This window comes from Pogona vitticeps, chromosome 3 (assembly GCF_051106095.1).
Source record: "Pogona vitticeps strain Pit_001003342236 chromosome 3, PviZW2.1, whole genome shotgun sequence".
Taxonomy (NCBI): domain Eukaryota; kingdom Metazoa; phylum Chordata; class Lepidosauria; order Squamata; family Agamidae; genus Pogona; species Pogona vitticeps.
In genome coordinates this window covers 141,956,669-141,971,013 of record NC_135785.1, presented here as the reverse complement: position 1 = coordinate 141,971,013, position 14,345 = coordinate 141,956,669, and the positions used below count along the sequence as shown (strand labels likewise).

General features: G+C 39.8%; 1 protein-coding gene across 6 annotated transcripts in view; it reads left to right on the top strand.

Moving 5' to 3' along the window:
• The window catches only part of DACH1 (dachshund family transcription factor 1), a 514,217-nt gene that overhangs the window by 344,264 nt on the left and 155,608 nt on the right, over positions 1-14,345 (top strand). For all 6 annotated transcript variants that reach the window (XR_013543786.1, XR_013543788.1, XM_078390759.1 and 3 more), the window contains one exon: positions 2,105-2,277. Coding sequence is in view for 4 of the 6 variants with exons in the window: in XM_078390759.1 (XP_078246885.1) it covers positions 2,105-2,277 (173 nt within the window). In the remaining 2 variants the exon portion in view is untranslated. The remainder of the gene's footprint in view (positions 1-2,104; positions 2,278-14,345) is intronic.

The window sequence follows — 14,345 nt, the reverse complement described above, 5'->3', positions numbered from 1 at the left end:
CCTGAAGCCTGAGACAATTAAAAACAAGACAGATAAATTGAGTGTCAGCTGGGCATTCATGAGATGAACATTACATGACCAAGAGGCAGTTTCAACCACCACATTTTACTTGATAGGGATACATGGCAAAGAGTTCTTGGAAATGATTCCAAGGTTCAGGTAGGCAATCCCACAAGATTTTCCATGTGGGAAGAGACATTCTTTCAGCTCTGCAGTTTGATGATGATGATTAGATATTTATTTATTTAAAATATTTTTACCTCACCTTTCTCCTTTAAAAGGACCCAAGGTGGTCTACATCATTAAAAGATAATATTTAAAGACAATCAACTTAAAGAGGTAGCTTACATCATTAAAAGACAATATTAAAGCTAAAAACAAATTGACTTGAGAGAGTCTTGGGGAGGGAGTGTACAGAATAATTGTAGTGCTCGAACCCCTGATAGGTGAATAAAGCTGTAACTCGTTTAATAAGAAGATTAATTAAAAGTCATAGAAAAAAATCTCACATTTTTAAAATGAAGTTGACCAGGCCTTGGAATTCCACAGAATGCAATTAATCCATGTTTAGATTGGGCACTAAGCAAGTATTTAGTTCCTAACCAGAGTAACTACTTTAAGACAAGGATCTGAAATTTGTTTTGGCCTGGAGGAGGCAAGATGTTGCACAGTCTGATGTATATGCAGTAGGGCTTGTATTTTTAAACTGTGGTTCCTCGATTTCTCTAAGAATTCTGGGAATTGCAGCCCACAAATAAAAACAACAACAACCCACTTACAGCACACCTTCGTTTCCTATAGAGCAGGGCTTTGGTGTTTTTTTACTGCACTGTTGACTTCCCTTGCTTTTACTTCCTGTTCTTGATTTGTTTAAAATTCACACACACAAACCAAAACAGAACACAACAAAAAACCTCCTGTCCTGATGCCTTTCTAGGAGTTGTAGCCTTTCTGCCCACTAGATCCTCTAGAGCAGGGGTCCCCAACTCCCGGTCCATGGCCCGGTGACAGTCCATGGCCTTGGCAGGACGGTGCCGTGAAGACAAATCTCTTCCCCCCCCCCACATTCCCCCATGCACGCCCACCTGCACACATGGGTGCCCTGCCCACCTGCGAGCACACCTCTCTCGTCCGTGCATGCGTGGGAGTGCTCCCTGCCCACCCATGAGTGCACCCCACCCACCCGCATATGCACAAGCGTGCACCCCACCTGTGAGCACGCCCACGCCCCCAGCGATGGCGCCCTGTCCCACACACATGTGCGAACGTGTGCCCTGCCCCTGCCCACCTGCGAGCCCAGGGGGTGCTGTGCATTGACCCTGCCCCCCCAACCAATCCACGGTTTGGGAAAAGTTGGGGACCACTGCTCTAGAGGGCATTTCCTGAAGAATGATTCCCAGGAAGCAGGGGGACACATTGCTTCCTTCCTTCCTTCCTTTCTTTTACAAATAAGTATTCGGAAGTAAGGCTGGGGAATCTAATGATCCAAGTAAAATCCTCCAAAGTACTTCTCTAAAGGGACAAAACCTACAAGTGCGCAGATTTGGGATCACAAAAGAATGCACTCCTAATACACAAGTCTTAATCACTGTTGTCAGGGTGATCATATGAAGCCAGAATGCCTAACTATCAGTGACTTGGCCTATTCTATAAAGTTTCCTTTAAAACAAAAAATTGACAGTTTTTCTGTACATAGTTTGGGAGCCGTAAACTGGAAGCCTTAAACACTCATATCAAGAATCTTGTCAACCAGTATTAGTCAAGCAGTCCTGTTAAAGCTGCATACTCTTCAGCAAAGGAGGAGAATTAGACTGTGGGGATTATACTCTATTTGGAGAGAGATGTTTGTAAAGTAATGAAGTTATCACCTTTACCACCACTGGGCACTAATCATAGTTTTCTCTGTTATATAGTCTGATGTAAGAGCAATTCAAAGTACATTTCTTTGCCAGAGGGACAATTCTGAATTTAGGAATACTTGAGAAAAACTTCACTATTATTTGGTGAATAGTTAAATTGATTTTGTTTACAGTCAGGAATGTTTGTAACATTCCATGTTTAAAAATCATACATGCATGTTTTCTTTATTTCCTCCCCATCCCAGGTCTGGAGCTCCCTTTTATGATGATGCCCCACCCACTCATTCCTGTCAGCCTGCCTCCAGCATCTGTCACAATGGCAATGAGCCAGATGAACCACCTTAGCACGATTGCAAACATGGCAGCTGCAGCACAAGTACAGAGTCCTCCCTCAAGAGTTGAGACGTCTGTTATTAAGGTAAATTTTGCCTTTGAAACCAAGCAAGCAAACAAACAATAATTATGTTATCTTTCTCAGCAAATCCCTTCTTTCTCAGATATGTATCTTCCATCGTAAAATAAGATTGCCCCACTTAAGGAGACCCATTTAATTAATATAGAGATCGTGAATTTCCTTATTTCTGTTATTTTATTTTTACTTTGATTTTATTATTTTTGTATTGTGGCTCCATATTGCCCTGAACAGAGGTGCTCTTTTCTGATTTTGAAAGCTAAGCAGGGTTGGGCCTGGTTAGAGTTTGGAAGGAAGACCAGCAGGGAACATGAACAGACTACTTTAGGGTTAGGAAAGAATTTTGCCTGAAACCCTGAAGAATCACAGCTAGTCAGAGATGAAATGACTGGACTTTGTGGAACAGTGATCTGACCCAGTATAACTCTTAAGTCTGAGTTCAAACTGGGCATCAGGCATGGTTGATCCAAATGCAAATAACACCCATATCTTTAAGTAACCAAACCTCTTCCAACTTTCTTACTCTGATGCAATAGCAGTAGCAAACTCCATCCTAGTGGAGTAACTATTTATTTATTTAAAATAGAATAATAATGACACATTAAATAATGACCACATAAACATAACAATATAAAAATTAGAATAAACATATATCAACTAATTGAACTTAAAAAGAAAATCAACATAGAAAACAGTAAAAACAAGATGGCAGAATTGGTGACTTAAAGAGTTGAAAAAACCTCTGCACTCTGTTGGTGTTGCATCTTGAAAATGCCTGTCTAAAAAGCCATGCTTCAAAGTGTCCTTAAATGTCCCCAATGAAGGGGCCAGGTGATTCATGGGCATGAGTTTATTCCAAAGATGTGACACAACCAACAAGAAGACCAAATTCCTCAACCATCCAGCCTGGGATGATCGAGTAGGTCAAGCAGATCTCACTGGAAGAATGTGAGTTTTGCCAGGCATTGAGGTCCCAAACCATTTAGGGCCTTGTATGCCAAAATCATCGCCTTGAAGCTGGCATGGAAACTAGACAGATAATCAATGCATGACAACCAGAATGGCGAGATACGATGGTATTTATTTACTCCACACAATACTCTGGCCACCATACTTTGGGTCTGTTGAAATTTCTGTAGCAGTCTCATATGCAGTCCCATGTAAAGAGTGTTACAGTAGTCTAATCTCGAGATTGCCAGTGCATAGACCAGCATAGTGAGGGACCCAGTATCAAGGTAGGGACACAGCTTGGCGGTCTACCTAAGATAGAAGTAGGTGGAACAGACCACAGACACTATTTGAAATTCCATAGATAGCACTTGGTCCAATACTATGCCCAGACTGTGCATCTCATCATTGATGGGGAGAGTAGTCTCCCCAAAAGAGAGAGAAGCATCCAAACCTCAAACACTGGGGGCACCCACTCACAGGACTTCCTCCTTGTCTAGATTCATCCTCTGTTTGTTATCTCTTCTCCATCCCAGCATGGCACCCAGACAGCACTCAAGGGATGGGAAAGCATACCCTTCAGAAGGGTGAAAGGAGAGATAGAGCTGGGTGTCACCCGCAGATTGGTGACACAAAGCTCCAAAACTCCTGATGACCTCCCCCACCGTTCCTAACTTCGTGCTGTATCTCCAGCAGGTAGTTGTTTCAAAGAAACAGCACAGTGTTTGTCAGAAGATTCAGTTCTTGGCCATGTCCATTAATATCTGGATGTCTGCCAAATCCAGCCAAACCCTGCTGGAAATTGCTATCCTAAACTACCTAGAAAACAGTTTGCATGACTCTATTATGAATCACTTTCAAAGATATCTGTAGCCAATGGTTGTTGCGGGTTTTCGGGCTCTTTCGCCGTGTTCTGAAGGTTGTTATTCCTAACGTTTTGCCAGTCTCTCTGGCCAGCATCTTCAGAGGACAGCACTCTGTAACCATCTTAGCATCCTTGGTGGACATTCTGATGGATGGTGTGCAGTGGTTCAAAGATGCTTGTAATAAAGAATTCAGTGTCAAACTGCACATTAATTTTAAAGCAGATACTAACTAACTTTGTGTCTTCATACTATAGAACGAATATAGGCCCACTCTGGTTTAGAATCTTTGCACGAGGGGAGGTTTACTCCTTTTTTCCTCTTTCCTGAAAGTAAGTCCTTTGAGAAAGAAGAGATAAAGGTGCTGTTGATGCCAGTAGAGAGTTTTTCTACATTGCTTCATGATGGGAGACACTCTAACCTTTGGTACATGTGCTGGTGATTTCTAAGATCTATTACTCTATGTGTGGTTACCCTTGAGGCTGACACTGGGTACAGAATACAGCATCTAGACTGGTGATGGGTGTAAATAAGGTTGATCACCCCAGTTCTGTAGGCCTGCATTGACTTCTTGTGGTTTTCCAAGCCAGGTACAAGGTACTAGTTTTATTATATATTGTCCTTCATGGTTTGGGGCCTCATTATGTCAGTGTCTCTCCACCAGAACATCAGCCCATACTATCCATTCTTCAGATGCCTTGCTTCTCTGGATTGCCAGGCCATATGAAGGGAGGCAAAGATGACTGTCACCAGAAATTGTGCCTTCTTGGCAGTGTCCCCTTCCTTATGTAAAAGGCTCCTGGCAGAGGTGTGTCTGGTCTTCTTCCTCCCTTCTTTCAAGAGGATGTTGAAGACTGTCTTGTTGGTATGAGGGAGGAGGAGGGTCTGCTGTAAACTTCTTACTGTTTTGCACTAAGTCAGCAGTATAGAAATGCACCAAACCTTGCCTCTCTTCTTGTTGTAGTCCAAAAGGTGGCCTGGGCCCCCAACAGACATTAAAGTGAGAGTGCAAATCTTCAGTAGTCTAATTTTTGTAGGCAAAGAAAAGATACTGTGAAATTATTCTTACACATCAAAATGTCTTGTCAAGTGGAGACAGCCTAAATTGATAAGAAAGAAGAATTTAGCACATAATATTTATATCCCTCCATCAGAGTAAAACAATGCACAGAGCTGCATGCTACGTTTTAATGTAACATGTAGTTTGATCCTCAAACAGCATTTAAATTGAGTTTTGAACAATCAGTACTCACTTCCATCGCCAGAATGCTAGGACAAATTGTTTTGTTTTTAGTGAAAAATTCCTCCATTTTATAATTCAGTATATCAAAACCATTAATTAGCCATATTCTTTTTTGCTTGTCTTCATTCCTCTTATAGGGAGAGAGGGGAAAAAGTCAACATGTGCTTATCTATCTTGTGGAATGCACTAGGGGTTAAATTATTTAATATATCAAGTTTATAGAGCAGTATTCCCAAGGGCTAGTAATGAATGTTTTAATTACTGATCACCTAGTTAAATGGAATAAATCGTAATTTACTCTGTTCAGCCTATACCTGGTACACAAAGCTAGTCTGGTTGTAAAAAGTCCTACTGTATTTCTAGAATGTGGAATGCTTTGGAGGTTTGCAAGGGAGGGTAGTTCTAGAGGTGAAAGCCGATCAGCAAGAATATGGAGTCTAGCTACCTAGCTTTCAGAACACATTCTTGTGGGTTGCAGAATATGGAATTAATTCTGGCCTCTGAATTGCACCAATGTGTGAAATTAGCAGGAGGAGGAAAGGAGATGCCTATTTCTCGGTACAACAGTTAAAATAATTTCACTGCTCTTATTCTGAACTTGCAGTGATGCAAGTGAGAGCTGAAATTGTCCAAACCGTGTTTTAATTTCTGTCTGCTAGCTTGTGAGATTCTTAAAATGACAAACTCCCTAATTTGTCTCAGTAGGAAAGCTGATTTGAAGAGCTCTGCCAGCTCAGATCTCTTGCTGACCTTTCCCTGCAATTCACCACGTTCTTCTGAACCAGCACTGTTATCTTGAACTTGCAAAGCTTCAGATGCCATTCTGCTATTAACCAGGGCTTCATTTTCCAGAGATAAGAGGGTGGAATTACACTGAAAACAAACCTTAATTTTCTATTTTTAACCCTTTCAAAGCAGTGGAGCAAGCACAGTAATAAAGCCAAACCATTAAGCATGAAGTGAGGAGAGTATGAGATACCCATGAAGAAGGGACATGAGTGTTTGATATCATATCCCACCTGATGAGTCTATGCCCTTTCTGAAATGAGATGAACATTAGATACCCTTTATATAATTGAATGCTGAGATCCATGAGTTGGAGGAAAGAGATCTCAGGAATGAGCAGGAACAACAGCCTGTGACAATAGTAAATCACAGTGAGTGTGACAGCTGTGACCCGAGGATGCTTTAGGCAGGAGATGCCTTTCATCACTTGCTGATGGCTTCAGAAAGCCAAGCTTGTTAGCAGTCTCATCTCTTGCCAAAGAGAAATACATACAAACAGTGTAAAGGCACATGCAAGTAAATGTTACAGCTCAGAGCTAACGGTAATATGTAAGGAGTAAAACTGAGAAGACAGCCATAAAACAGTATCAAACTTTTCACTGCTTGCAGGAAATACACACTGAAATGTCAGCTTCTATTAGAGGATGTAACATAAGCAATGCCAAGCGTGATGTTACCTCAAACAGTTTACAGTTTTCAGAAGACAGGAAATGTGAAGATACAGCATTTTCTATATGTTTCCACAGATTTATTGAATGATAACATAATTCCTGGCATACACAGAATGTTTGACCAATTGTGCACACTCATTTTGCTTTTTAAGGGCTGCTTTACACATTATGTTTTGTGTATGTCAACTTAAAATGGAATTCATGCATCATATACAGGTCGACAAAGATGTAGGTTATACATGTATTCCAATAATGGATCCATAGTGTTTGGAAACAAAAATTGTGTAACCAAATTGTCCTGGCTCTGTAGTGTGTGAAGTCATCCTTAGGCAGCACTGTATGTTTTACAAATGGAATAGATCGATTCAACAGCACTTTATCTGGTAAGAATCAAAACAGGATAAGAGTAGAGACAAAAAGTGGAGAAAGAAACTAGAGGATTAACTATCTTTGACTTGATTCTAACCAGTAAATATGACTTGGTGGAGGAAGTAGCAGTAAGGGGAACTCTGGGCGAGAGAATTCTGTTCTACTAGAATTCTTGATTTCAAAGGAAATGAAAGCAGTGTAGCCACACATATATGCTGGATTTTTAAAAAGCCAATTTTAGTAATCTCAGAAAAAGGATGAGTAAGATCCCATGGCAGGAGATCCTAACAAGAAAGGGAGTCCAAGAGGGGTAGGAGTTTCTAAAAAGAGAGAAATTCTAAAAGCACAACTACAAACAATTCCAACAAGAAAAAAAAGGTGGGAGGCAGCAAAAAAGGCCAGTGCAGCTTCACAAAAAGTTCAGGGAGGACCTGAAAATAAAACAAAAAGACATGTAAAGAAGTGGAAAGAAGGCCAGGTCACCAAGGAAGACTACAGACAAGTAGCAAGAAAATGCAGGGATGGCACCAGAAAAGCAAAAGCTGAGAATGAGCTGAGGTTAGCTGGGGACACTAAAAGCAACAACAACAACAAAAAAACAATCTTCAGAATGTGCAAAGCAAAAGACAAAGAAAATAAATAGTAGCACAGCTACTCAATGGAGAAGGAAAAATGATAACAGATGACAAAGAAAAGGCAGAGGTGCTCAATTCATATTTTAGTTCAGTCTTTCCCATAGGACAGACTATAAACCTCCAGACAAATGTGAGGTGCAAATGGAGGGGACAGGATTGCAGCTGGAGGTTGATAAACAAATAGTCAAGGAATACCTGAACACCTTGAATAAGTTCAAATACCCAGGGCCAGATGAACTGCATCCGAGTAATGAAGGAATTGGCTGAAGAACACTCAGAACTGCTGTCCATTATTTTCTTGAAATCATGGGAAATGGGTGAGGTGCCAGAGAATTGGAGGAGCACTGATGTTGTCCTTGTCTTCAAACGGGCAAAAAAGAGGAACCTGGGAACTACAGGCCAGTCAACCTGACATCAATCGTAGGAAAAATTATGGAACAGATTGTAGAGCGGTCATTTTGCAGGCACCTATAAAACAATGCAATAATAACAAGAAGCCAACATGGATGTGTCAAGAACAAATTCTGCCAGACTAATTTGATCTCATTTTTTGATCAGGTAAACTCCCTGATGGACAGAGGGAATGCTGTAGACATAGTATATCTTGACTTCAGCAAAGCCTTTGGCAAAGTGCCCCATGATGTCCTGATTAGCAAGATAACTAGGTGTGAGCTGGATTGAGCAAGTGTCAGGTGGATACACAATTGGTGACAGAATCGTACTCAGATGGTGATGATTCCTTCTCCAACTGGGAGGAGGTAACAAGTGGGGTACCCCAAGGCTCAGTCTTGAGTCCAGTGCTCTTCAACATTTTTATTAATGACTTGGGTGAAGGAGTGCAGGGAATGCTTGTCAAAGTTGCGCATGACACAATATTGGGTGGAATAGCTAATACCCTGGAAGACAGAAACAAAATTCAAAATGATATTGGATGAAGCACTAGGCTGAAAACAACAGAATGAAATTCAACAAGGATAAGTGCGAAATAGTGCACCTTGGAAAAAGAAACCAAATGCACAATTACAAGATGGGGGATTCCTGGCTCAGCAATACTACAAGCGAGATGGATCTTGGAATTGTCATAAATCATAACCTAAATATGAGTCAACAGTGTGATGTGACTACAAAAAACGCAAATGCTATTTTAGGCTGCATTGACAGAAGTATAATTTCCAAATCTCATGAGGTGCTAGTCCCCCTCTATTCAGCACTGGTTAGGCATCACCTTGAGTTTGGTGTCCACTATATTCCAGCAGTTATGGCTACACAGTCACTTACATTGCTGTTGTGATTGGAGTACTGGAGTGTTTTGTGAGTGATGGGATGAGCATGACAACAGATTATGTAAAAAGAACTTCAGCATTTTCACATATTACAGAATGAGAGATATGGGTTCATGTGCTCTTGGAGTGGGAGTCTGCTTCAGTGAAAAATGGATTTGAGTTTTGAGCCTTTGTTGTCCTGAAGATCTGCCAAAATGTAGGAGATAGAAGACATTCTTTTTAGAGGACAAATCAACAAATTAAGTATAATAGTTGGCATGTGCTGTTTAAAATATTACCGGAACTCTTCAACAGTAGTTAATACTAGACTTTGAGACAGCACGAGAAATATAGTGCCAGAAATGCCAATATGGTTGAGTCTGATCTGATCTGACTCAATTATATAGAAGAAAACAGTGTTGAGCAGAGTTTTATGTAGCTAGAGATTATTCATCACCTCATTTTACAATTATAGAAAAGAGAGCACTGAGAAATGAGCTGGTGAACTTGTTGTAAGACACTAATCTTTTAATATAAGTTATCTTCTGTTGAGGTGATTTCTGAAGGTAACTACAGTGGTGCCTCGCTTAACGGGCGCCCCGTTTAACGTTGAAATTGCATAGCGATTAACTTTTTGTGATCACCTTTGCGATCGCATTGTGGTCTTTTAAATGGGGAGAAATCGCTTTGCGATGATCGGTACCCTGTTTTGCTTACCGATCATCGCAAAGCGATGATTTTTTAACAGCTGATCGTCAGTTCCAAAATGGCCACTGGGTAAAAAAATGGCCGCCCGCTGTTTTCTGGGACAGATTCCTCGCTTACCAGGCAGCGAAAATGGCCACCGTATGGAGGATTTTCGCTTAAAGGTGAGTCTGAAGCCCATAGGAACGCGTTGAAGGGGTTTCAATGCATTCCTATGGGCTTTTTAATATCGCATAGCGACGAAATCGCTTTGCAGCTATTTTTGCTGCACCGATTATCGTCGCTATGCGAGGCACCACTGTATTTCATTTTACAGTATCCTCATGTGTTCAATAACTATTTCGCTTGTGTATTGTTATTTTCCATGAAGTTTCCAAAACAACTCAAATGAACAAATGTCCACTTTTTTTCCTGACTGGGATGTAGCAGAATTTTTAAAGCTCCCTGTGATGCGAGTTCAGCTTTTTTATTGTTGTTTTTGTGTGCTGCTACAGCTGCCAACTTCCCCATCTAAGGGCCAGTTCACAGTCTTAACAAATGCCCATCTATACACTTTCTCATTCTCTTTTGGAGGCCCCAAATATAGTGTCTAAGAATAAAATAATGAAGGTGTGCAAGAGCATGGGCTCCAGGCCCATGTCTAACATATCCCTCTGCACAAATCCAGCAGAAAGGTCAGAAAATCCTGAAGGGTTAAACATTCTACCAGCTGCTTTTACAAAACAGCAAAGATCTTCAGCGGTCTTACAATCACGATTATCAAAGCAACTCTTTCCAATTTGAAAGAAAATCCTGGGTAAAGTTGTTCCTTCCTTGTTCAATATGGGTGACTCCCCCCCCCCTCCATTTTTAGGAAGGAAAAAGCAGAACAGGAACAGGAATGGCATCTGAAAAGGGCTACTCCAGCAAATAATATTTTGCTAATAGCTTTCTCCTTCGCCTTTCTATGTATTCGCAGCAGTGAGAGATCATGTTCCATTAGTGTGCATTAATGTGTGAGCAGACCTGAGATTCCCTCAAATGGTGTTTAGATGTACCTGAATCTCAACAGTACTGTAGACAGGTGAAGAAGTCTTAATGATGCACTGCCAACCTCTAAAAGATGAAAAGTGTCGTCTGAGATCTATACTAAATGTGTGTAATTACATATGAGTAAGGTCAATGAAATAGGTATCTTGTTATTGTTGTTTTGAGTAAGCATGCCCAGGTGTATATCAACTTCACATATTTACTCTTGGGCCGAACTCAATTTGTACAGCTGTGCTGTAACCTTCCTAGTCTTCACTAAGGTTTGACTCAGAAGACATTAGAATGAAATTCAGTTGTTTCTTATCAGCTCTGATCCAGAGCTGATCTCACATGACATGTAAATCCTGGAAGAGACGGTCAATGTGCTTGTTGAAAAATATAAACTGCCTCTTCTGTTTCCCATGTTTGCTTGCTTTGTTTATTTTTTAAAAATATTTATATCCTGCTTCCTCCCAGGTTTTAAATACTAAGGCCAATAAAGTACAAATGTGAAAAGCAATAAATGAATAATTTAAATGCAGTTATGAAAACAACATATACTGTATAGAGTGTTTTATAAGGCAGACTATGGCATTAAAGCCATAATCTAAGATCCTATTGCTTAGTTACACCGATTTATGTGCTGCGGTGTAACATGCAGCAGCAAGTTGCCACTAGTTAAAGAGTCGTTGTTTGTATTCTTTGTCATGTGCCATTCATGCGAGGTTATGCAATGAGGGGTTCCAGCAGCACTACAGTTTACACCAGTGCACTTCAGGTGAAGTAACTAAGCCAGAGCATTTTGATCATAGTGAAACAAGAATATAGATTTTCCATAAAATAAACTATAGCATTCTCCTTGAAATCAGATTTAGGAAAAGAGCTGGCCTGAACCTCAGTTGTGCTGGAAAAATTGGGAGCAGGCCTCAGATTTAGTGATGTATCCATGCACTTGTGTCCCTGCTTCTGTTTCCTTCTCTTCACTTTAGGAGGAAAGGGTATTTTTCATTTGTTGAAATCTCGGTGGTTTGATGCTGTAAAACAGAACCTGTTACCTTGGCATAGTGTCCCTAAGGTGGGAAATATATCCTTTCTGTCAGGCTCACATAACTTAAGGGCCCAAGTCATGGAAGGATGTTGCACTGGGGAAAAAATGAAATATCAAGAAGAGTTCTACATTGTATGAGTATCAGGCATGCTAATTTGCTATGTGGAAAATTTTGTATTTTATTCTTTGTTTGGTATGAGGGATAATCCAGTGGTGCATTCCCATCTGTAGTCTGACACGGTGCTGCCACATCATTCCACCATCGCAATGGTCCCCAACCTTGGGCCTCCAGATGTTCTTGGACTACAACTCCCAGAAATCCTGGCCAGCAGAGGTGGTGGTGAAGGCTTCTGGGAGTTGGAGTCCAAGAACATCTGGAGGCCCGAGGTTGGAGACCACTGAGCTAGGGTCTAATGGAGATGTGGACTAGGAAGAGATATATCACTCCAGATGCTAGACAGTTACTTTTCTTCGTGCTGTCTGCTTGTTTAACATTTTACAAAGTGACCTACCTTATGATTTTGTAGTATGCCAATCCATTTGATAGATGGGAGAAATAAATATGTTTGAGTGTTGTGTTCATTTGTGTATTTGCTTCTACATGCTGTATATGCTAGTAAGATGGTGGGATCTTTCAACATAGTTATTTCTACATTTTCTCATATCATTTTCAATCTGATGTTATGGGAGTATAGTTCTTATGACTCCAAGGGTGAAAGTGGTATTCACTAAACATTTCTGCAAGTTCACTGTGGAATCAGGAGTGATGGGACCCACACAACCAACTGTACAATTGAATGTAAGGCCCAAGATATTTATTTATTTATTTATTTATTTATTTATTTATTTATTTATTTATTTATTTATTTATTTATTTATTTATTTATTTATTTATTTATTTATTTATTTATTTTTCAAACAATTTTTATTTTTTATTAAACAAAAGCGTACAGTAAAGAAACAAAAGAACAACAAGTGGATAAAACACAATAATTATACACAAAACAAATTGAGACAAAGTGCTTCCCCCCCCCCACTGGGACCAATGGAGAATTGGACCTTTTCCTTGATTTCAAGGTTTCCCATTCCACTTCCAAAATTGTAACATTTTTTGCTATGGTGCTCTTCCCTTCCCCTTTATTAATACATAATCAATGAAAAGTCCCCAAATTTCTGCAAAAATATGTATTTTCTTACTTTAATATTACATGTTAATTTGTCACTGATAGCTATATTCCATACTTCTGTATACCCAAGATATTTATGATGGTATAACTTATATTATATAAAGATGAAGAAGATTCTGGCCATAATATATGAATTTTCTCTGTGAAGCTGCAAAGGGAGCGCATGGCAAAACATAGTACAGCAGGATCCCCTTATCTGCAGGATCAGTATGTATGGATTCACTTATCCACGGTCTGAAAATATTAAAATATTAAAAGAAAAATCCTAGAAATATATGAAGTTATTAGAACGGACCATGAGAGGGAGCCAGAGACCATGATATCTTTGCATTTTCTAGATAAATATATTTCCACAATGTCACTACCAGAACTGGGCATTAGAGGAAGCCAGAGCCCTTGCTATGTACAGTGTTCCCTATTAAAAATAATATTCACTATAATCCATGTTTTTCAACATTCACGGAGGACTTGGAACCAATTCCCCACACATACAGGAGTCCTACTGTATTCATATCAGGTTTTGAGATTTTTCAGTGAGTTGAAAGTATGAGTGATATGTTCAAGAAGTTAAATCTTACATCTTTTGATGCATCAAACAAATTTGCTTCTATTTTTCTAAATAAGGGTGCATTCTGGCAACCCAGGTTTGGGAAAATAGAAGATCCTTGTTGAAGTGAAAAATCAGGCAACTTTAGCTTTCTCAGCTATTTCTCCTTAATCTTACAATTTCTTCTTCACCACTTGTAGCATGGAGATTTTCAGTGGTACCCTACATCAGTTTCTGTCTGTCTGTCTGTCTGTCTGTCTGTCTGTCTGTCTGTCTGTCTGTCTGTCTGTCTGTCTGTCTGTCTGTCTATTTAGTTAATGTATATGCCTTTTTCACTCTTTCCAAAAAGACTCAGAATGCTGCACAAAATAAAAATGCATATATAGGACACAACAATAAAATATTTCACATAAATGATAAAACACAATAAAATCTATCAACAACCTAGACAATTTTATCTTATGTACATTAGTATTCAAAAATTCATTAGTATTCTGGTGTGAATGCTGCATTTTGTGGTTCCAATATATACCTGTCCACAACTGCAAGTTATCTGGTATACTCCTGCAGTGGTGAGGGGGTCCCTTTTGTCCTTGCTGACCGTAACATTTGTTGTATTTTTGTGGTGGGTCTGAATACTGTTTGTAGGTTGTGTTTTTGTAAAAGCTTTCCCATGCGGTCCGTGAGCCTTTTGATGTATGGCAGAAATACTTTATTTGTGGGTGGCTGTTTTTCACACCAGAATCAAAGAACATGAGAAATACTGCAGACTAAAACAACCAGAAAAATCAGCAGTAGCTGA